The sequence below is a fragment of the Eupeodes corollae genome, chromosome 1 (genome assembly GCF_945859685.1).
Source record: "Eupeodes corollae chromosome 1, idEupCoro1.1, whole genome shotgun sequence".
NCBI classification, from domain to species: Eukaryota; Metazoa; Arthropoda; class Insecta; order Diptera; family Syrphidae; genus Eupeodes; species Eupeodes corollae.
In genome coordinates, this window is record NC_079147.1 from 260,425,397 (window position 1) to 260,448,149 (window position 22,753).

The 22,753-nt window shown below is 35.6% G+C and overlaps 1 protein-coding gene across 2 annotated transcripts in view; it reads right to left on the reverse strand.

The window, feature by feature from the left end:
• The window catches only part of LOC129953818 (CD151 antigen-like), a 138,983-nt gene that overhangs the window by 28,794 nt on the left and 87,436 nt on the right, over nt 1-22,753 (reverse strand). For both annotated transcript variants that reach the window (XM_056067302.1, XM_056067301.1), the window contains exon 3: nt 21,173-22,234. In XM_056067302.1, coding sequence (XP_055923277.1) covers nt 21,173-21,274 — 102 coding nt within the window. In that variant the 5' untranslated portion in view covers nt 21,275-22,234. The remainder of the gene's footprint in view (nt 1-21,172; nt 22,235-22,753) is intronic.

Consider the following 22,753-nt stretch of genomic DNA (forward strand, 5'->3'; position numbering starts at 1 on the left):
GGCAGTCATTAAGTTCTTATCTGAATCAATTTTTATTTTGCTTTTTTATGATGCATCAGGAATGGATATTGCTGGGGATAATTTTTTACAAACAAAATAAAATACTTCACCTCACTTAGTCATAAAAAAAGGCCTAAGCCCTAAGTTTTATTGTTCCAATAGCACTCATTTGACATCTGATAAACGATGTGTTATTATGTGGAGAGACAGAAATTAAGTTGTTGGATATCTTTGATAAAATGAAAAATTTGTAAGTTTATCATGATAGTGAAAATTCAATTTACAAAGAAACCTACTTTTTATCATGTTTTCGATTCTATGAAAATAATTTCAACAGATAAAATAAACTTAATGGTGATTGGCACAAAAGAAAGAATTCAACAAATATGTAAAAGTGAATGTGATTGATAGAGCCATAACACATTATTGATTATTTTAAATTTTAATAAGAAAAAAAATTAAATAAAATTAAAAAAGGCTATTTACATTTTTAAGCGAAATCTTGTATTCAATATTGTATAGGTTGTTGAGCTTAGTTCAAAAATTACAGTACACTACTAAAACATAGTTATAAATACATTGTAATGCATTGCTCATTAAAATAAATTCAATTAAAATATTTTATAGTAACATTATGAGGAATTGAAAATTTAAACGAAAGAGCTGGTATGCGAACCTGAAATTAGAACCTTTATTCATTGGGTCTTCGAAATAAATATGAAATATGAATTTTGAAGTAAAATAAAAATAAAGCCGACAATAGTTTTTTTGTATCCTATTATTTTTGTTTTACTATTTCCATGAAAACATCAGTACGGAGTAAAAACTGAGATAATGTAACGAACCTCACATCGAAAAATTTTAAATAGCTTTTTTGTGGAAATGTTAAAATTGGATACAAAAAGATAAAAGAAAATGCGTTAAAAGGATAATTCAAAAAATATACAGTTGGGTGGCAAAATACAAAACCAACAAAAAGCTAAAAAATGTATTAAAATTATCAGCAATGTCGCCTTCCCAAGGCGCTTGTCTATTATCAATTATGTTTACAAAGTTGTACGTTGACATCTGTCAAACTAAAGTTGTTAAACCAATTTTTCAGCTTTCGGTTGAAAGTCTGACATTTACGAAAATCTAAACAATGTCATAATCCATGCTAATTAATAAAACCTACTACAAAAATGGTGATTTTTCCATAGCCACATATCGTGCTTTAAAAGAAGATTTTGGTTTGCATAATCATCCAACTACGCAAGATATGGGCAACATTTTAAAGAGACTGGATTCGATACATATATAGTATGGTCTGTGCATCATCGTTTCACTTGTACCTCTTAAAATATCGCTACTGTAAGTAAAAGAGTCGATTTGTCGATTCCTGGTCGTTCTCAGGAATCAGGACCGTCTTACTGCCCATTACGGCTTTTTTTTTCATTTGAATCTACACCTAAATCTATATTAACTGAAGCTAGCTGACCATTCCCAACGTCGTATATATTATGTCGAATGGGTGCTAGGCGGTTGACGACGATTTTTCGAACAGTATTTTCTTCAGTGACGAAACCAAGCACATTTATAATTCGGTGGGTTAATAGACAATATTGTCGTATTTGGGGTTTTGAGAATTCTCAAGTAATTGAACAGATCCCATTTCATTTACAAAATGTCACTATTTGGGGCACTATTTGGTCCTGAGGTGTGATTATGCCTTACTTCTTCGAAAAAGAACGATGGGACGAATGTCAACGCCAAATTGAGCTGTTATGGTCATATGATAACCGATTTTCGTTCCTGCTATTGAAAATAATACTTGAAGAATATGTGGTTTCAATAAGGCGTTTCCACATGCCATACTCCTCTTGCAAATCTCGCGAAGTTTCTCGTTGTGGCGATATCAACTGGCCACCAAGATCATGCAATTTGACTTCGCTGGACTTTAACTCTTGAACACTTAAAAACTAATATTCGTCAAGTTATGACTAACATGTGTTTTACTAACCTTTACTTTTGAAACTGTAAAATGGATAACAGTGTATACAAAATCAACCACAGTCACTCTTGTTTTTGCTGCCTTTCTACTTATAACAGTTTTTTTTTATAATTTGTATCCTTTTGTATTTGTATCTAACTTTTCCTAATTTCAACCAATCCTTGATTTTATTTTTTACTTATAAAAATATTTATTTTTGAATTATTTGAATTATTGTTTTTGTTACATAAATTGAAGTCAAACATTATTATCCAGTTTCAGAATTCTTACAATGCATATTTTCATTAAATAAATTGTCTGATTTTTAAATCTCTAAGCAATAATGATAGGCCGCTTTTGCTCCAACCTTTTAATTTTAGTAATAACTTCAATTTTGATAAAATTATAAAGGTCACTGTTACACTAACAAAATGAGATTATTTTGACATGTCCAAAACGTTTAGTTATATATTTAGTTGCCTCTTCGTCACCTTTAAGTTGGATTGAGATAAAGTACTGAAATGTGAAAATTAGGTCACGTGACCAGAGTTATTCCTGAAATTTAAAGTTTTAAATCAAAGTTGAATTATTATATCTTTCAAACCCTGAATGTTTCAATATTTGTAAGATTAAAAATACCCAAAACGATGAAAATATTGACAATTTTGCAATACATAAATAAAAGTACTAAAGTGAGTAATCTATTACCGTGTTGCAAAAATTTGTTAAGGGAGTTATTTATTTAGGTGCTTGTCAACAGAAAAGACGTGACCATCCGCAAATTTCCATCTGTCAAACAGTATATTTTGCATTAACTGTGTAATATTGTAAATAGTTTTCCATTAAACAAATACACTATTCTTAGCAAAGGGATAAAGAAAATATGAGCCATGGTTTGATGTATAATGTACAAAAGCACGAGAATTAAAGTTTATCTGGCTTAGGGAATATACAGATATTCGAATGATAGCTACTTCAAAAATGAATATTTGTTGTCTAATAGATCTTTCAAGGCAATATGTAAGCTTAAGAAGGCAGCATTCTTTGAAGCTGAAACCAAGATGTTAGCGTCTTATAAAAGCGAAAAGGAGTTTTGAAACCTGGCAACGCAGCTGAAGGGAAAAAAGTTTTCAATCCATTTTAATATAGGTTCTGATCAGCTGGCTGATCACTTTCAGAGTTTGTTGAATCCAACAGAAGATAAACTTGTTTTTTTTGGTTTAAAAACAAAACTCTTGACAATAAGACACCAAGAAGTGATTTCAGCTATAATGGAACTTAAAGATGGGAAAGCCATTGATGGTTTCGGAAGGCCCGCCAAAACAATCAACTTTCACAAACATTCGATCACCACCAAACGGAAGGCACGATGAGAAAGCATGCTGATCGAAGGCATATCAGCAGAATTGTATAAGTATGGCACAGCAGATCTAATCAACCGTCTGACAACTGGTTTTGCAAAAAAACGTTTCAGGCTTTAGGACAGGTTATTCGATGGTTGACTACATTTTTACCTTTAAAAGTATCGCGGAAACATTCCTGAATAAAGACAAAAAGCTATATACGTTTTTCGTTGACTTCTAAATCTGCATTTGATATGATCGATAGACATGTGCTTATCTACAAGCTGTATAGTAACGGAATGTCATGGAAGTTCGGAAAAGATATTTAGAATCTATATGCAGATACAATTGCTAAGGTATGGAGTTGTCGAGAGGGTTTAAAATACGATCGGGAGTCAGACAGGGCTGTACATCGAGTCCAAGTCTGTTCGTCTTGTTTAAAGAAGATATTACAGAACTCTTACCAAGTGGCATAGACTTCGCCGGACAAATAATAAAAGCATTGCTGTTTGCGGATGACATTGTTCTTTTGGCAGCATCACCAGAATCATTACAGTTGATGCCGCCTGTATCAATATTCCAAGCTTTGGAGTTCGAAGGTCAATGTAAATAAGTAAAATATTTTGATTTTTAAACGAGGAGCAGGCCGCAATCCGGCGTAAGAAAAATGGTTCTATAATGGAGAGGTCATTGAAGTTGTCACGGAATTAAAATACCTTGGAGTTCACTTAACGACAAATTTGAGCATCTAAATTCACCTAAGAGAGAAAGTAGTGAAGGCTAAAGGTGCAATTAGTGCAACTGAGAAAATATATTTTTCTAACAAAAGTATAGCATATGAACATGGGGCACGAAAAAATACGAAACAGCTGAGAAACTTCTCCGATATACTTTATTAAGCGAATTTTTACCCTGCCTTCAAATACACCCAACAATGTTATTATGTTGGAATCAGGATTATCACCTATGTTCATTTGAACCCTAAAAGTGGAAGTCGATTAAATCTTGAGATTATGAAGATGAGCAATAACAGGCTTCCGAAGATAGTAGCGCTTCAAGTAATACGAAACAAAACAAGTTAGTGTGTTGATTGGATAAATTTGGCAAGAGAATGTGAAATGAAACTTAACCTTTTGTGTAATAATCAGTATGATTAAACACCATCTTTATATCAGCTCATTTCCATTGAATGACGCCACAGGATCTATATACAGGCAGCTCGACGAGAGCAAATTTCAAAACTTATAAAAAAACACATATTTGAAGGTAAATTTATATAACAACAGTTGTTAACCTTCTAAACCTCTTTTTTTCTAAATCATCATTTGAATAATATCCCGCAGCTCTGAAATTCTTAGTCACCAAATACCTGCTTAGCTCATGGTATATATTTTTCGAAATGTTTTTTTTTTTTGTAAAACAATTTCAAAACATTATAGATTTTCAAATAGCTCATTGCATAGAAATAACCACATTATAAACAAATGGGTGGGTGAATGTGCATATAGTGGTATACCACATTATAATGCATTCTATTATCACCAACAGCTCATTTAATGTGCCTTTTTATAAGCAATCAAAAGATATGCACGTCGCATCGTTCAGTTCACATGATAAGGTTTTGAAGATGACAATAACAACAACAACTTTAAAAAGAATAAAAAACGAATCTTATATTTCTTTACAATCTTCCATTATATTCTTCTTCCAGGTTTTATGCGTTTAAGAAAAGAGGAGGAGTGAGAAGATCATTAAATTCCATCTCAAAAACTAACCACGTTCTTGTTGTCCTCGTCCAAATGCATTAACGTACAACTCTATACATACGTGTCACCTTTCTTAATTCAGACACTTGCTTCTCTACTATACTCGGACTCATAAATATCCATGAATTATAAATATAGGAAGAGGAAAACAGAAAATGGAAAATGCATTCAAAACCACGCGCGTTCCTCAGGACCACATATTGTGTGGGTTACTTCTTGCTAGTTGCTGTTCTTGTTCACCTTTGAATGACTGACAGAGAATGGGACGCAAGCAACAATGTATCCGCAGCATATACCAGCACAGCACCCACATCACCTAGACGTGAACTTGCCGCCACCGCCGCCGCCGTCATCGTCGTAAAACATCAAAAGCCAATGTTAGAGCCGTGTTAGCTATGACGCAGTATCTCTCTCCTGCCCAAAAAAGGGAACACGTATAGTTGTTCTTTGGGGCACTCGGGCGACTCAAAGTGTCTAATCGAAGGAATTATGTTGGTGGCGCACAACTTTCATAGCCACCCATGCTCCAGAGAAACTAAATCCACTCGATGGAAGGCATACCTGCCTGCATAGCACGTCATCGCTTAAGGAAGACGGCCAGGAATGCCCTCTAACCGACACTTGAGAGCCAAGACACCAAAAAGACCCATCTTAGCGAGAGCTAAGCCAATTAAAGTGCCATAAAAATAATTCATTCTCTTCCTATAACACCGAGCAGATAGGGTCATAAATGTTATACCAACCGCACACAAGAAGTGTTGTACTCTAGATGTGGCACAAACCAACTGCTCTCTAGAGGTAAAGGCTATGTAGAGGAGTTAGGTAATTCCGAGCTCAACAAAAAAAAAAGTCGTTAAAGTGTCTATATATCGGCAGGCATTTCATGCAGCTTGGCTGTAATACTGTAGCTTAAGTATGGCTATAATATGAGCAGCAAGTGATGATGACGGCCAGCCGAGCCGCATAGCCATGGAAGAAGATCGACCAAAGTATTCGATTACACATTAGTTTGAATGAGTTTTTGGGGATAATTCGAATATTGTGTTAATGTAGGATTGAACTAATTTTTTAAATGATGCTCTTATGGTTTGTATATATTCGAATACGAGTAGGAATAATGTTTTGATGGTACTATAATTTTAAGTGGCTTATAGAGAGGCTTATTTAGCAGAGATCTACATACGTTTATGTTTAGTTTATGGAAAGTTTGAAAAGTAGTAAAGTTTTGTGACAATTTTACGGTTGTTTATACATATGAATTAGAATTTAGTGACATCTTTTAATACATTACACATTTTATTTGTTTTGGTAAAAATGTAAGAGAAAGTTGATTTTGAAAAGATAAACTTTTTAAATTTAATTCTTAAAAATTTAGAAAATCTGATGATAAGAAGAAAGGGAATAATTTATGAAGATGTTTACGGCCTGTCATTGAAAGCTTAGCATTATTTTCTTATTTTATTAATAAAAATAAATACCATCGAAAACGTGCCACAAGAATCATTAAAGTACATTTTAAAAATGAATTGAAAAATAAAGCTTGACGGAAGAAAAACCTGCTAAAAACTAAATAAAATATGTTAAGATTAATTAAAATTTGGTCCTAAAATTTTCAAAACTATAAATTTTGATAGAATATGTAATTCCTCAACAAAAAATTCTTCAAATACACTTAGTTTTTGAGTTATACAATATTATTTTAAATTTGGAATAACCAGTGTATAGGGTTTTTTTGGGACAGGTATCCCCGTGGAGGTCATTTTGTTTTGGTCAAATCTTTTGTTTTTTATTCTGTTGTTTATGCCAAATCATCATCCTAAGTTACACGATTGAAGAGCAAGTTCAAGTGATAAAACTTTATTATCATAATGAGTGTTCATTAACGCAAACGTTGTGCGCATTGCGCCCATTTTGCGGTAGACGTGGTGGCCCTTCACATTCGACATTTTAACGTTTGGTGGTCATCAATCAGCCAAAACCTGTTCGTTCAACGCAAGCGAGATCAGCCGAGAATATCACCGCGGTCCGCGAAAGTGTACAGAAGAACCCAAGGCATCTTTTCCTCGCCGTACACAAAAACTCAGCCTTTTTGTGACGGGACTTGGGCCTAAACACTTACAAGATCCAATTGGCCCAAGAGTTCAAAGTTCATGACCATAATCATTAATCACTCAATATGTTCACTGACTGGGCTTCGAATCGTTTGGATCTTTAGTGACGAGGCGCATTTTTGAATGAATTGATGTGTTAACAAGCAAAATATCTGTATATGGGACGACACCAACCCACTATAGGTAATAATGCATCCTCAAAAAGTTATTGTTTGGTGTGGATTTTGGGCCGGTGGGACTCAATTGGTTCGTACTATTTTTAGAGAGGTGACGAGATCTACACAGAACATTTTCTCAAAAATGCAGAGGTTAACTTTGTGGCCTTTAAGTAGATCATAAAAATAATATAGGGTCTATCATCTAACGTTTTTTTTTCAACTAGTGCTCATTTTTATCTTGGCGGGTATGTAAACAAGCAAAATTGTCGAATTTGGGGCACAGATACATCCAAGATTAACTGTCAACATGACATTTAAAGGGGTGTACATTAAGAACCCATCAAATGAAAACTACGGCAGAAATAAAAATAAGTTGGACAGAGGGTCTCATCATATAGTGTTAGTGTTAACATACGTAATTTTACAATTTTTTGACATTGAACAAAAAATGATATTACTGAAAAAATAACAATACACGCTTCGACAATGCACTGAAATTCTTAAATAAGTAAATTACAAACATTTTAAGTCACAGTTCGCAAAATTAAAGCACGTTTGAATTGCTTTGGAACACGTTTTTTGTTCTTGCCAATATAGATACAAGTTCGTGATGTGAAGAATTTAAATAGTTTTTGTCGTTCAAGATCAAATTGAGATTATTGTGATTGTAGCCCGTTATATTGTCGACAACCCAGGTTTATCGATTTCTCTTCAATCTTTGAAATAATGAAACCCACAAATGACACTTCGTATCGTATTTCGCTTAAAGTTCAATTACTAACTTAAGAACTGTATCTTTGCTGATAGGATTCTTGGAATGTTTAAAAATGATTCTAATTTTCACTGATGACCCTCTTTATATATTAATTTATTTATTCGTCTTTCAAGTTACAATACTTTATGGAGACTACATTAAAATCAAACATTATATTTACAAATTGGCAGTGGTAAAAACATAGTGTTACAACAAATTCGATATATCTTTCTTAATATCTATTCCATTTTTATTAAAATCAATAATAAACTCAAAAACGTCAAAAGCAATACAAGAAGCAATTATTGGATTAAGTTTCATTTAATTTGTGCTATAAAAATGAACATGTTGAAAATTACGATTACTAGAAAACTGAGACAACAAAAATGAACAATTTGAGTTGAGTTGAGCACATAGTAAGGAAAGAGTACTGAATACAATTTTCTTCTAGATACTAAAGGTTTTAAGTCAATTAAAGCGCATCTGGTCTCATAAGGTGGCATTTTGAATAATTATAAAGCGTTCGTAAAGCAAATTTTGTAAATCTCTTCTGAACCTTTTCAATCCCTAAAATATTTGATTGTGTAACGGGATTCCACATTATACAACAATATTTAATTAAAGTTCTTAAAAGGGAAACAAAAAGAGTTTTTGAAGTATAAGGATCTTCGAATGACTTAGAAGTTCTTGAAATTAATCCCAACATGTCGTTAGCTTTTGAAATAAAATCATCAATTTGGAGACAAAATACGAATCAAAAATCACACCAAGATCCTTTTGATTTGTTAACCTTATTAAGAACTGATTCACAATTTTGTAATACAAAAATATCGAATTCTTTATTTTAGAAAACTAACAATACTATACTTTTTAACATTAAAATCTAAACCATTTACGTAACACCACTTGGTAATACAATCAATATCCAATTGAATTTTACTAGCATCTGATGAATAACTTACAGAACTAAAAATCTTGAGATCATCAGCCCATAAAAGGCATCTAGAACTTTCAATACAATTCGGTAAATCATTATATAAATAAAATGAAAAGGAGTCGACCAAGATGACTGCCTTGTGGTACACCGGAAAATTTTTTTATTTCATTGGAAAGAATATCAGCGATTTTAACATATTGCCTTGATCCAACCAAATAGCTTCTGATCAATTTTAGGACATTCGACTGAAAGCCAAGCAATTAAAGTTTCTTCAAGAGAACATTATATTGTTCCCGATCAAACGCCTTGGAAAAATCGGTGTAGATTACATCCACTTGAGTACGATTTTCTAAACAACCAAGACAGTAATTTATAAAAATTGCCATGCTGACTCAGGGAAATACATTTTTGAACTAAACTATAAAGTTTAATTTTAACAATTTCTTCAAATAATTTGGGGATTAGCTGAAGCTGAAGCGGCCCATAGACACCACACTTGTGCGCACAATGGTGCACTGGAAAATGGTGTGGTTTTCCGCCACACACTACACACCAAATCATACACATATTAATTGTGAAAGAGATTTCAAAGAGGAAAGATCAGAATGAGTGACGTTGAAGCTTGCGCGCTAATTATAATTACTACTTGTTTAAATGAAAATAAGAAGAATAAAAGCAAAAAAAAAGAATTTGGTCGAAAGATTGTTTTTAAAATACATTTTCACATGTTAGCCTTCTAAAAGAATTTGATCCATCGTCGATGTTCCTTTGATTTGGGTTTCCTGATCCTTAAGGAACTCCAATTTATTAAAATACCACAATGTTGGTATATGTAGAGAGTCAGTACGCTCACCGGAACGCTCGCTTTTTTATTTTTGCCAACTCTCGACGGTAGGATGAATGCAACGACATTATTTTTCTTTAAAACACATCTATTGTTGCCTCGTTCAAAGTCTTTATATTTTTTTAGCAAAATTTCAGAAGCTTCTATTTTTTTATCGCGATTTTTATATTCGCTGGATTTTATTTGTATTGTATAAAAGCAGACAGAGGCGGATAGCTTGTGGAGTTAAGTTATTCTTGCAGATGATTCCAAACCCCGAAGAAGAACCACTCTATTCCCTTTTTTATGGTTGGAAACATAAATCCATTCTGCTCTTATTGGAGGAGTGCTGAAAGAAAAAGGACCAGCTCCAAGACCCAAAAACCCGGCGAAGAACAATTTTTCAAGAAGGACTTATAAATAATATTTAAAAATATGAATTAGCTAAAATGTTTCTCTGCTTTTTGTGAACACCTGAAAGTTGTTTTTATTTTTTGATAGCTGTCTCACAACAGCTATCACACTCGTTCAAGAAGGTATCTAAAAATCTACCTATCCAAGATACCCTATCCAACACGAGATTGAACGCAGCCAATAATGAAAACCAATGATAGCTATAATTGGCCCCTAAAAATTGATCTTTGAAAGTAAAACTGACAGAATACGAAGTTGCAACGATATTGCTTCAAATCTTATTAACTGAAAAATCAGCTGAACTAAAATAAAAATTCTGGGTTAAATAAAGTACTTAAATAAGTTAACAAATTCTACTTCATTTTAATATCAAACATAAAATGGATTGACGAATTAAATTAAGCTTGAAACACATTGTTTCATGTGTTCAAAAATGAAAAACAGAAATGTTACTGATGAACTTTACTGATAGCTGCATATATATCGACCCCTAACATTCAAAATGCGGGTTATGGAGTGATGCATCTATTTCGTCATTTAAGTTGAGAGCTCCGATTGGAGTTGAGTAAAAATGGCATTTGATGTCTCACGTCTAATTTCATTGCATTTTAGTGACATCATTCTTTAAAAAATACGTTCGTGAGTTTTGAATGTGTTTCCTCCAATCAAATTCTTTTCCTTGGTTCTTTTATTACATTTTCATAATTTATTGCAACCAATAAAACCTTGGCAGAATTTGCTTTTAGGTCACCATCTTTCGCTTCATTTGTGAATAAAAATTAAAATTTCAAACACCTTCTAAGATTTATGATCTTACTCATAAAATACCATAATTTAAGCGATTTATATGCGACTATATTTTATGTATTTTTTCCATTGCTTAAGGTCTCAAAGATAGTAAATCACTTATGGTATACTGTGTTCAATCTAAACAGCAAGTCATTGTTTTTAACAATATAGGTTCCAAAAACTATAGACAAAACGCCGACGAGTATTCCAATTTGATGGAATCAAATGCCAATTAGAGAGTTAGCAGTCGAAGCCATAAAGATGCCTAGTTTGAAGTCCAAAAGCGGTAAATCACAAGTTTAACTCACATAAGTTGTAAGACTGCACAAAATGCTTGACAAGTCAGTATGATTATAAAGATTTGGTTGGTGCAATGCGGTGGTGGTGCGCCCGCTTCTTGCGTCTTCACATATGGGCATTCTTTATGTTACAAGTTGTAAAACAATTTTAATGTACACTATGGGAATATGTCATGTCTTCGAAATTTCTCTCGTGCACGACCGACGACCGCGACGCGGGCTGACTTGGTAGGTGGCATGATTTGCAATTCGTTTCAAGCAGTGCAGCCAGAGAAGCGCAAGCACAGCGAACAGATGCAAAATAAGTTGCATCTTTCTTTCTTCTCCACATGATGTACTGTACATGCACATTTCTGGTAAGGTCTTCATTGTGTCTTGAAAGCCTAATGGAGGCCACCCAAAAATACCTATGTACATAAATATATGGATGGACCAAAAACACTGTGTCTTGAAAGATGTGCTGCACATTCGCAGCGCACGGGCACGCGGCATCATGTGAACCAGTTCCAAACACAATGCAAACCAAACCGAAACCACATAACGTCAAGCAGTCTCCAACAATCGCCGAAATGTTTCACTTCATTGAAGCAGCTCCAATCCGATGGCAACGATCGATGGTGGTGGCCTGTCCTGGAACGCGGGCCGGATTACGCCAAGCCAGTTGGTCCAAAGGAATTCAGAGAGGATCGCATGTCTCAAGTGATACAAATCACGTTTTACCTTCCATCTGGCTCATCCCCTTCTCCATGCAATTTATTTGTTTTTTGAGTTGTGTGTTGGATTCTGATACTGCAGCTACCGAAAAAATGTTCCGGGGGTAAACTTCACAACACAAAAGGTTAATTAAATGGTGAAGTGATGCCTTGATTGTTGTTGGTTTTGTTTTGTTTGCCGGTCGTGGCTTCGATATAAATTGACCAGGAAATTATTTATTTTTGTTTTTGGAAATTAATGTAACAACATTGCAAGGCGCAAGTCTGATGAGGTACATCATTTTGATCCTGGATGGACGATGGAGATCTTGTAATGCCTGAGGTATGAAACATGTCTCGCTTGTGCGATCGAGACCGGATTGGATAATTTCTTGAAATTTATGTGATTAAGCTTTTTGATTGGTAATAATTAGTAAAATTAACGACCATGAAATTTAGGAGGAGCATGCGATGTGCTTAATGAGCAGTTGTAAAGCTTAAGGTATGATATAGAAGCGGTTTATCATTGATTATAGCGCCCGTGATGGTAGATGTTATGTAAATATTTTCGTAATTATTTTGTAATGTCTTTTTTGTTAAGGAATGTATCACTATAGGAGGTCTTCAAGGACATTTTCAAAAGCTTAAGGCTAATCACAAAAAAACTCAAAAGACAAACATATGACATGTAGTAATTGTGATCAGCCATTTTAAAATTAGTTTTACGCTTAGTCACATTTGACATTTAATCTTAAAGCATGTTAAGCTGCATGGAGGAAACTAATCAGCTTTTAGTACTAAGTATGCGTATGACAGGTGTCATGTATTGACAACGCAGGATAAAGAAATAACATGACAGTAAAATGTTTGCTGTCAGCGCCAGCGCCCCTAATTCGGATAAAAAAAATTATGGAACTAGTTATTTTGACCTAATGAAAAATTACTAAAAAAAATTAGGGCCTAGTGACTTACAACTCTCAACCATTCCTGTGTGCGAGTAATGTTTTCTGGAATGGATGGGACCTACAGTTTTAAGCCGAATTCAAAAGCCGAATTCTAACTTGGAGAATTTATGAATTCTCGCAAGAGGCAGTACCCTTGAAAAAAATGTAGATGGAAAAGCAGGGATTGAACACAAGACTATCAAGTGCCTATTGAAGCCACCAAAACTTGGTCACCTGCTTCACCTTATCAGTTCGGTCCCGTTCGGACACAGCCCTACTGAACCGAAAGTGCTCTGCTCCGCCTTGTGCCATGATGTCCGGATTGTACAGGAGGCGCCTATCCACGGTTCGTCGTCTGACGTGGTAGATTAGCGGAACTGCCAATCTATCCTGTATCAGACCGCATCTATCAGGAAATGAAACCGCTCAAGCGAGCACTCTCTAAACACTCGTCGTTCGGATAGAACGCCCCGAAAATTTAATTGTTGGTCGAAGACATAGCTCTCTTGCAATGTGACCTCAATTCTGTTGATTCGAGCCCCGTTGTATAGGGCCTCGTTGGAATAGTAATGCAAGCGAGAAGATTTGGCTGTTCGATATAAGCCGGTACAGTGTCGTAAACACTGCCGCTCGAACACCCAAAACTTCTCCATCTGGGAAGGGGCAACGTTGAACCACACAGGACAACCATAAACTATCATCGGCCGTATGAGGGCCATGTAGCAAACTACCTTCACTCTGGGGTCAAGCCGACTTCTGTAAAACAGCCGTTTCGTCAAAATGAAGGCTCCTCTGGCGCTGGTCGAAATGTAAATACTGATTTAACCAGGAACCGAGGTACTTCATAACACTTTTGCTCGCTAATGGCTGCCCGTGAAGATCACCGATGACCATCTTGCGCCAATTCTTGCACGTATACTTCGTGACCCTAGGCAACGGAGTCCGGAACAGAATTGTCTCCCACTTCTGGACATTTATTTTCAGTTTCCAGTCGTCACAATATCGCTGAATCTTGTCGAAATCACCCTGGGAGAGAATTCTTATAACCTCAACCTTTCGGGCCGTTCTGTACACAATTAGAAAGTCGGCGTACGCAACTGCCTTTGTAAGACTACCTATCAGTTCGCTGGTGTAAATGCTGAAGAGAATCGGTGAATTCACCACTCCCTGTTGAAGACCATTACATTGCCCCTTTTGACAATAAATTTCCTACCGTTAAGCATATCATAAAGTATATACAACAATGGTTTGCTTATGCCAAGCCTGCTCAGTTTTAGGTAAAGACCCTTTAACCATACGGTGTCAAAGGCCTTTTCCAAATCAACCAGAACATCACCTGTGCATTGTTGTTTTGATTTCTTCCATTGGATGTCAGAAACGAGATTAGACGCAGCATAAATTGTGTCATGACCTGCCTTGAACTCGAACTGTTTATCCGGAATTATTTTGTTGTCCGCAGCCCACTTAGTTAGAGAACTATTGATGATCTATTCAAAAGCTTTGCTGATGCTCGGAAGAAGATTTATCGACCGAAGATTTGACGGGTTGGAGTTGTTCTTTCCCTTTTTGGGAATCATAGCGGTCTTCCAATGCACTGGATAATAAGCATTGTTAAAGTTTGTGGAATAAATGTCAATTGCCTCCATCGGTAAATGTCTTAGTAAAACTTTTGATATACATACCATCGAAACCTGCTGACTTTTTGTTATTTATTGAATTGAAGATGAGCTGAAGCTTAACCTTCGTAACTAACAAGAGACTTGGTCCCGTTTGTTCGGCGATTATGGCATTTGCCAAGGAATCGTCATTGAACCGCATAAAACTGCTGTTCTCAGTTCATCATTGTGTAATATCCTTTCGAAGGTGAAAGTAGTCAAGTAGGGCTCTGTTTTCCAGCACTAACCATCAATCCACGGGTACTACTTTGAAAACAAAAAGTAAGAGCATGTGGAATGGGCAGTTGATGAAGTAGGACCCTTAAAACATATTTATGAACACATTTGGTAAATTAAAGTGTCTCAAGACATTACCTAACATTTAAACGAAAAAAACATTAATTACAAAGTTTGTAAAAGTCGTGAATTCTCATGCATGAATCACGTTTTGTTTCCGATTGTTATCAACTTAAAATCCTAATTAATCATAAGACAATATAAACTAAAGCCGATACACTAACTGCGCCTTAAAATTAAGCCATGTAATGTATTTCAATTTATTTACCCTTCAAGTTTTCTTTTATAGGACATTTTTTTTAAATTTCCATACAAATCAATTTCCAAATAAAATTTATGTGATTGTTTCCTTTTTCCGTTAAGAAAAAAGAGAATAAGATTTAAACTTGCGCTTGGCACATTTCCGCAGTCATTTTATGTTGTCATTGATTTCAAAGTTGAACATGGTTAAGTCCATAAAGCAAAGTTCAGCGCTCATAGATCGTAGCCCCTTAAGCACTCCATTAACTATTTATATACTCAATTCTGGTCCGAAACAACGTGTAGGTGTTACTAACATTCTACTTGGACATGAAATGGACATTGTTGGCTAAGCTTTACAAATTTAAACCGTCGCACGTAGGGGCGCGACCGACCAACTGACGGACTCGACTTCGACTTAGACGGTGTGGTTTGACTTCAAGTCAATCGTGTTATGTTGCACTTTAAAAATCGAATCGTTGTGTCTTATTCAATCGATTGGAGTCGTTTCAGCGTTGAAGTATGTTTTCACGTTGAATTACCAACCATTAAATAATTATTAGCTATAGAGGCTAATATTATGGACACCAGCATCTAGAATCTAGATAATAAAAATAACAGCCACACCAATTGAACGCGCGTTCCATATATGCCACCAACTGTGATATGGTGTGATCTATGCCGCCAAACAGCAAACAAAAGATCTTAAGGGCACGTCTTCATGTAAACAAACATGCTGACTAAAATCTATTACTTTTTTTTTCTTTTTCAAGCAGCGCTCCACTTGGTTAATATGATTGGATGTCTTGTCTTGACTTTTGAATCTTGATAGACACATCAGCCTTACAACACAATAACTACAACTGTGTTATTATTGAGTTTAAGTTTTGTTTGTTCGGAAATGTTTGTAATTCACATGGCGCATGTGAGACGTGATTATTACCGTTACCATCTACTCGTTAATATAAGAGATGAAGTTATTTGAGTAAATGAAGTGATTTAAAGGTTTTGAAGATAACGATATATCGGCTTAGTTAGTACATCTGTATAGACTCAAGATAATGTATGTACATCATGTTTAAAAATTTATTGATCGTTATATAGATTAACTTCAAAATAATTGAGCATTAAAAAAGGCATAAAACCTCATAAAAGACACTTTTAATAGGCATACACGTATATGTAGATATTCAAGGTAATAGATTTTCTTGTAATTTCAACACGGTTATTGGGTTGGGTGTGTTGGCGTAGCGTGAGAAAAATTAATTACAATTTATTGGTGTACATTGTACAAATTACATGATTAAAAAATAAGGCTTAGTTAAAAATAAAAGACCCAAGATGCAATAAATTACAGTACGTGTTACGTTTTGGTACAACTGCTTTGATATTATATGAATGTTAAAAACACCATACACCATCAATTTTTTAATAAAATCGGTTCAGATTATAAGAAGATGTCGGACGTAGGTTCACATCATTACTCGTAGGTGCAAAAAATACAAAATGTCATTCTAGTAAAACAGATTAAATATAAATATCAACGAAAGTAATAGAACAATGGTTATTAGTGTCAGAAATTTGAATTCCAATTTATTGTTTCCATATTTCTGACTTTGACAGTTCTTTTATTTTATTTTGAATACGTATTTATTTTATTTAAAATCTCAAATTTTAAATTTCGTGAAAAATTGGTAAAAGATGCCAAAATGCTAAGTTGTTAGAGAGACAAAATTAGATGGACAACTGACATTAACATTGTTAAAAACCTTGCTTTGGATTTTTCCAATTGGTTTTGCATGAACAGAAATTAGGGCGATTCATGCTTTGATGCATTTTTTACTATTTATTTTAGGATTTTTTTAAAGTGAACGACTGGGTCACACGAACTTGGTCATGTATCCAAAGAGTCTATCAAAAAATAATTCTTGTGTTTTAAGATTTAAAAATGTAGCTTCAAAAAAGTTTGTTTTCAAAAATTTAACAAAGGCACCAACAAGCGTCGGATAGGGCGGATTTAGTGTTGACAACCTACTCAAACGAATTATGGACAACGAGCTCCTAATATGCACGTAGAATGTTAGGTCCCTTAACAGACCAAGTGCGGTCGAAGAATTAGTGGAGGCCCTAGACTGCTATAAAGAGACATCACCGCCATCCAGGAATTAATGGGATAGGCCTAAAAAGAGGATGACTGCTACCAAGAAAAAACAACAGAGCTTATTTGGATGCGGCTTTGTCATTGGAGCCAGACTTAGGCAAGAAGTCTCATGACCATCCACATCAGCGCTAATTTCTTCAACATTAGCCTGATATGCGCACACTCCCCCACAGATGAGAAGGATGACAGCACCAAAGATATGTTCTTCGAGCTCTTAGACAAAACATATGAGCAGTGTCCTAGATATAAATAGATCCAAAAATTGGGCGGCACAACAGTCCGTTGAGAACTAGGTCCCAGTGACTTACACCTCCCAACCATTCCTGTGTGCGAGTATTCTTGTTAGGGATGGAGGGGAACTACAGTTTTAAGCAGTTTTCATGACAAGAATAACTCTTGGAGAATTTGTCAATTCCTTGCAAGAGGCAGTACCCGGGAAAAAACTTAAGATGGCATAGGCAGGGATCGAACCCAAGACCTCAGGCATGACAGCCCAACACACGGGTCTACAGATAGTGTCCTAGCTACGATACGATATTAAAATAGTCCTGTTCGATTTTAATGCCAAGCTAGGAAGGGAAGACGTTTTTGTTGGAATAATCGTGAAAACAGCATGTACGACAACACTTCCGACAACGGATTTAGACTAATAGGTTTTGCTACGGGGCCAAACGCCATGGTACCCAGTACGCGTTTTCCACACCTCGACATCCACAAAGAAACTTCGAGTTCTCCAGATCAATCTACCGTCAACCATATTGACCATATTCCGATCGACGCCAGACACGCTTCCAGCATCATGCATGTCCGAACTTTCCGAGGAGCTAACATCGACTCGGACCACTACCTCGTTGTAGTCAAGGTAGCACTTCGGGTTTCCAGACCCAAGGCAAAACAAGGAGATGCTGGGAGAAAGTACAACATCGAACGGCTACAATTGTAAGAGATCGCCAAATCCTTTCCCGACCGAGTTGCAAGTAACCTTTCTCGAAGTTCTCTGCTGCCAACACAATGTATCGAAAACCAGTGGTCACGTTGTCAAGATGCAATCAAAGAAGCCGCCTCTGATATGCCATGTCTAGTTTTGACATCCCTGCCAAACTCGTCCGTTTGTGCAAAATGACCATGGAGAATTAACGCTGATCCATAGACGTTAAAAACAACTTAATAGAACCTTTCGATGTCAAAAAATGTCTTAGAAAATATGGTACTTGAAAGAATAATGCTGATGACATTGACATAATCCGAAGAACTCGGCATGATATCAATGAGGCTTTTGTGAATATTGAGACAGAGGCGGCAAAAATGGGTTCAACGGTTAATGAGGGTAAAATAAAGTACATGCTGTCGTCAAGAAATTACCTACAACACCGACGAAGAATATCTCTTGCTAACCGATGTTTCGCTATATAAGACCCTTATCTTCCCCATCCTGATATACGGTGCAGAAGCATGGACTATAACAAAAGCGGATGAAATCACCTTGGGTTGGTTCGAGAGAAAAGTTCTTCATGTGATCTACGGTCCCGTATGCATCGAAGAGGAGTTGAGAAGAAGATGGAACGACAAGCTGTACGGGCTGAACAGCGACATAGACTTAGCCAGAAGGGTAAAAGCCCAACGACTAAGATGGCTGGGTCACGGAAAGTCTTCGAATCCACTACCACAGGACAGCGCAGTAGAGGAAGACCGCGGATGAAGTGGAGAGTGACCTTACCCAACTTGGAGCGCGAAACTGGAGACATCTAGCTAGGGACCGAGCTAGATGGAGAAGTTTGTTGGGTGAGGTCCTAGTTCACACAGGCCTGCAGCGCCACCTTAAGTAAGTAAGTAAGTAAATAAATGATTACCCATTTTCAAGAAAATGTTTAGAAACCAATAATAAAAGCAATGACATTTTGTTTTTAAAATAAGAGCACGTTCAGTTTGAGCACAAGGAATGGGAGAGATGGGTTAAAAAGAGATGTTGGTACACATTGGTTCTTAATTCCTGAATATTGCAATGACTGGGAAAACAGCGTGTGGTAAGGCATTCCACATTCGTGTAGTACGGTTAAATAACGAATCTCTGTACTTGTAAGTACGACTAAAGTATTGGCTCGCGGGTATACTTCCTAAAAGCACGAGTATTACGGTTGAACAATTTAGGGAAAGAAATGCAGCTGGCTATTTTTCTAGACCATAAACCGTTAAAATAAGGGTAAAAAAGGGTGAGACAAGAAATTTTACGACGATGTTCAAGCGATGTAAATGATCCTATGATGTTATGATCATCAATCAATTTAAGTGCTCTAGGTTCCAAGAGGATTAAGTAAGTTGCAGGAGCATACGCCCAGAAGTCTTATAGTTGACAGGCAGATCAACGGGGGAGACAAAATTATTGCATCGCCATTGAAAACCCAAACATTTTTGGGGAGGTCGCGCATGTGATCGTTCCACAAGAGGCGGTTGGTGGTACTCATACCGATAATATCCGTTGTTCAGTCTCCTCGATTAAAGTGCCATCCATGGATAAAGGCAATGGAGGTATATCTCGCTTTAACGATACATTGTAAAATGCTGTCGGAATTTAATTAACTTGTCATATTTTGTCGTTGAAGTTTCACATCCCAAGAAGAGGGGTGGGAGTCTGAAAACCAATAAGAAAAAGTATATATTGGATTAGATTGGAAGAGACAGAACAAGCAGACGGGAGGAATCGAGGGGCCCACCTTTTTCGACTTCACTGCCACCGTTATGTCATGTTTGATCAAAATGTCGAGTTTATCATTCTGTACGAATGTAAAACTTGCCATATAGTTTCTATGTGTCGCAAGTAAAAAACTCTTTGAAAGCTTATAGGTTTGTGGGTAAAAATGGGGTACAATATATTGGGCGTTGTGAAAAGCGCAAGTAAACTTAAAACAAGAGTCCGAAGAACACAATAAAAAACTGTTTTGACAGTTTAGAGAAAAATGTATACTTTATTTTTCTGGGGTGTCACTGTGACTGAGACAATGGACAGGTTCAAACCCAATAAGGGTCTTCAAAACTTTTTAAGTAATGCAACAAGAAAAATCTCCCTTACTATCAAATCAAGTCCACTTCTGTCAAAATGACAGTTATTCATGTTTTTCATTCAAGTCATAGCTGAACTTTACAATTCGATGATTTATTTATTTTCTACTGATTCAAAATTTAGTATTCCTTAAAAACTAAGGATGAAAACTCGATTGTCTATTGTACAATTAAAAAGCGGATTAAAATTGATAATAAAAAAATTCCTGATTAAAATCCATCGAAAAACGTTTACTGATAGAAATCTGCGATTGGAATTTTGTAAAATTGGAACATAAATCAGTGGAATGATTCGTTTTCCTTTTTAACATAAATTTATGAGCTGTTCAGAAAAATGGAAAATAGAAAAATCAATGTTTAGCAATTCCCGTTTGATCAGTATGTAATTCTCATTTCTAATTTAAGGGAAACACATTTAAACATCTAACTGGCTCCTTAAAGCTTTCAAGGTTAAGTTGGAATAACCTTTGACCTTTAATTAAAAGTAGCAAAGGCGATTTGTTTATTGTCTTACACAAACTCAAAAAATTTAAGATAGACTATTTCCTTGTTTTTTATTTAAGTCATAAATTAGGGCCTTTGTTTTTTTTTCAAAGTTTTATAACAATAGTCTCTTCATGCCTAGTTGAATCTCTTGTCTTATCGTAATCGATTTCCTTGACAAAGACAAAAGACACAACCAGCGAACGTTGTTAATATCAAAAACATAGAAATTCACAAAAAAAAAAAACAAAATGATATGAATAAAAAAACAATAACTCACCAGAAAGACAATGTTAAAAATATGCAGCATACACTTGATCAAGCTGATACTCCCACAACAATGGTTATGGCGTTTTCGCTTTGTCGTACTGTAATGTGACATCTTATCGACAACGCTGGATGACGTCGTTTTCTATCCTGGAAATCTGATGGGAAAATTGAGTTTTTCTTCGTTCTCTTATAACGAAAGAAAAATCTATGTATCTATTTGCTTCGATCGCCTTAAAGCCTTCTTCACCTTGAGCCAGCAACAGAGGAGATATTCTAATCTAAATATTCAAATTTAGTATGATCCAAAGTCAAAAAAACATTCATCTTTGAGGCACTAGATGTCGTTGCCGTCGTTGTCGGTGTGTGCTCTGGCTCCAAGAGCCTTAGGAGAGTTTTTTCTTTATTTTTGATATTTCAAGTCTCAACTTTTCAGTTTTCAACCCCTTTAACCTAAATTTTAATGATTTCCATATTTGGAATGTTGGCGCTCTGGCTCTAAAATGTATGGTTATTTTTTTGTCTTCGGTTTGTTTGTTTCTTGCTTCGGTATCGATCGAGATTCAAGACTCAGGTATATGTGGTTCCCGAAAAAGGAAAAAGGTGTGCTCCTAATTGGCTGTTTGCCAAGAGTTTTGCTTGCTATTTTGTTTGTTTTTTTGATTTGGTTGTCCCGTTCCGTCGCTTTTTCGTCGCGCTTTTGTATTTGTAAGTTTTATTCAATTTCGATTGATTGCACGTTTGGTGACTTGGGGGGATCATTCATTATTGGAATTGATGGCGTGCTATATGCCACCATGACGTCGCTCGCGTCGTCGTTGTCTTTGATTTATCGTCAAAGGTATTGAAAAATCACAACAACAAAAAATAGGCATATAAAGTTGGCAAATATTTCACGGATTCGACGACAGCTTGTGGTTGTGATGTCTTATTGCCCGTGCGCAAGCGAAAGAAACCCCGCGCGATATCGTCGTCGTGATCTGATTTCTGATGAACCGAAGGCGGTGGTGGTGATTTGTGGATTAATCAATTAGGCTGAGGCGAATACACATCAACGATCGAATGGCGCCCTAATCTGAAACAATAAAAAATAAGATTATAGGTTTTTAAATCTCAGAAGAAAAAATCTTGTATAAAATAGTTCAAAGGAATTTATTTTTGGAATGACATTATCGATCTTTGATTTGATTTTGTAAATATCTTTACTTAAACGCAGATTGGGAGCTTTGGCATTGAACGAGGGTTATACTCGGCAACTTGGGAGGTCAGAAATGGGATACGAGAGGAATCACAAAAACAAAAAGAAGAAACTGGGAACAATGCGGAAATGACAGAAAACAAAATCCCTAACAGATCTTGACGTTGATAGTAATTTATTTTTAAGTGGCGCTGTTAATGGCCTTTTAATATTGACACTAAGCCAGATTTATAGGCATTGATAGAGATATGTACGAATTTTTATAAACTTTTGTTAACCGTTAGATTTTTGGTGAGATTTCAAAATCGGACCAATTAAAACGATTTTCCCTGAAGTGATCTAAATTTCTTTTCATAAAATTTAATTATAGTTTTTGGATGTGTGGTTTTCTTATGT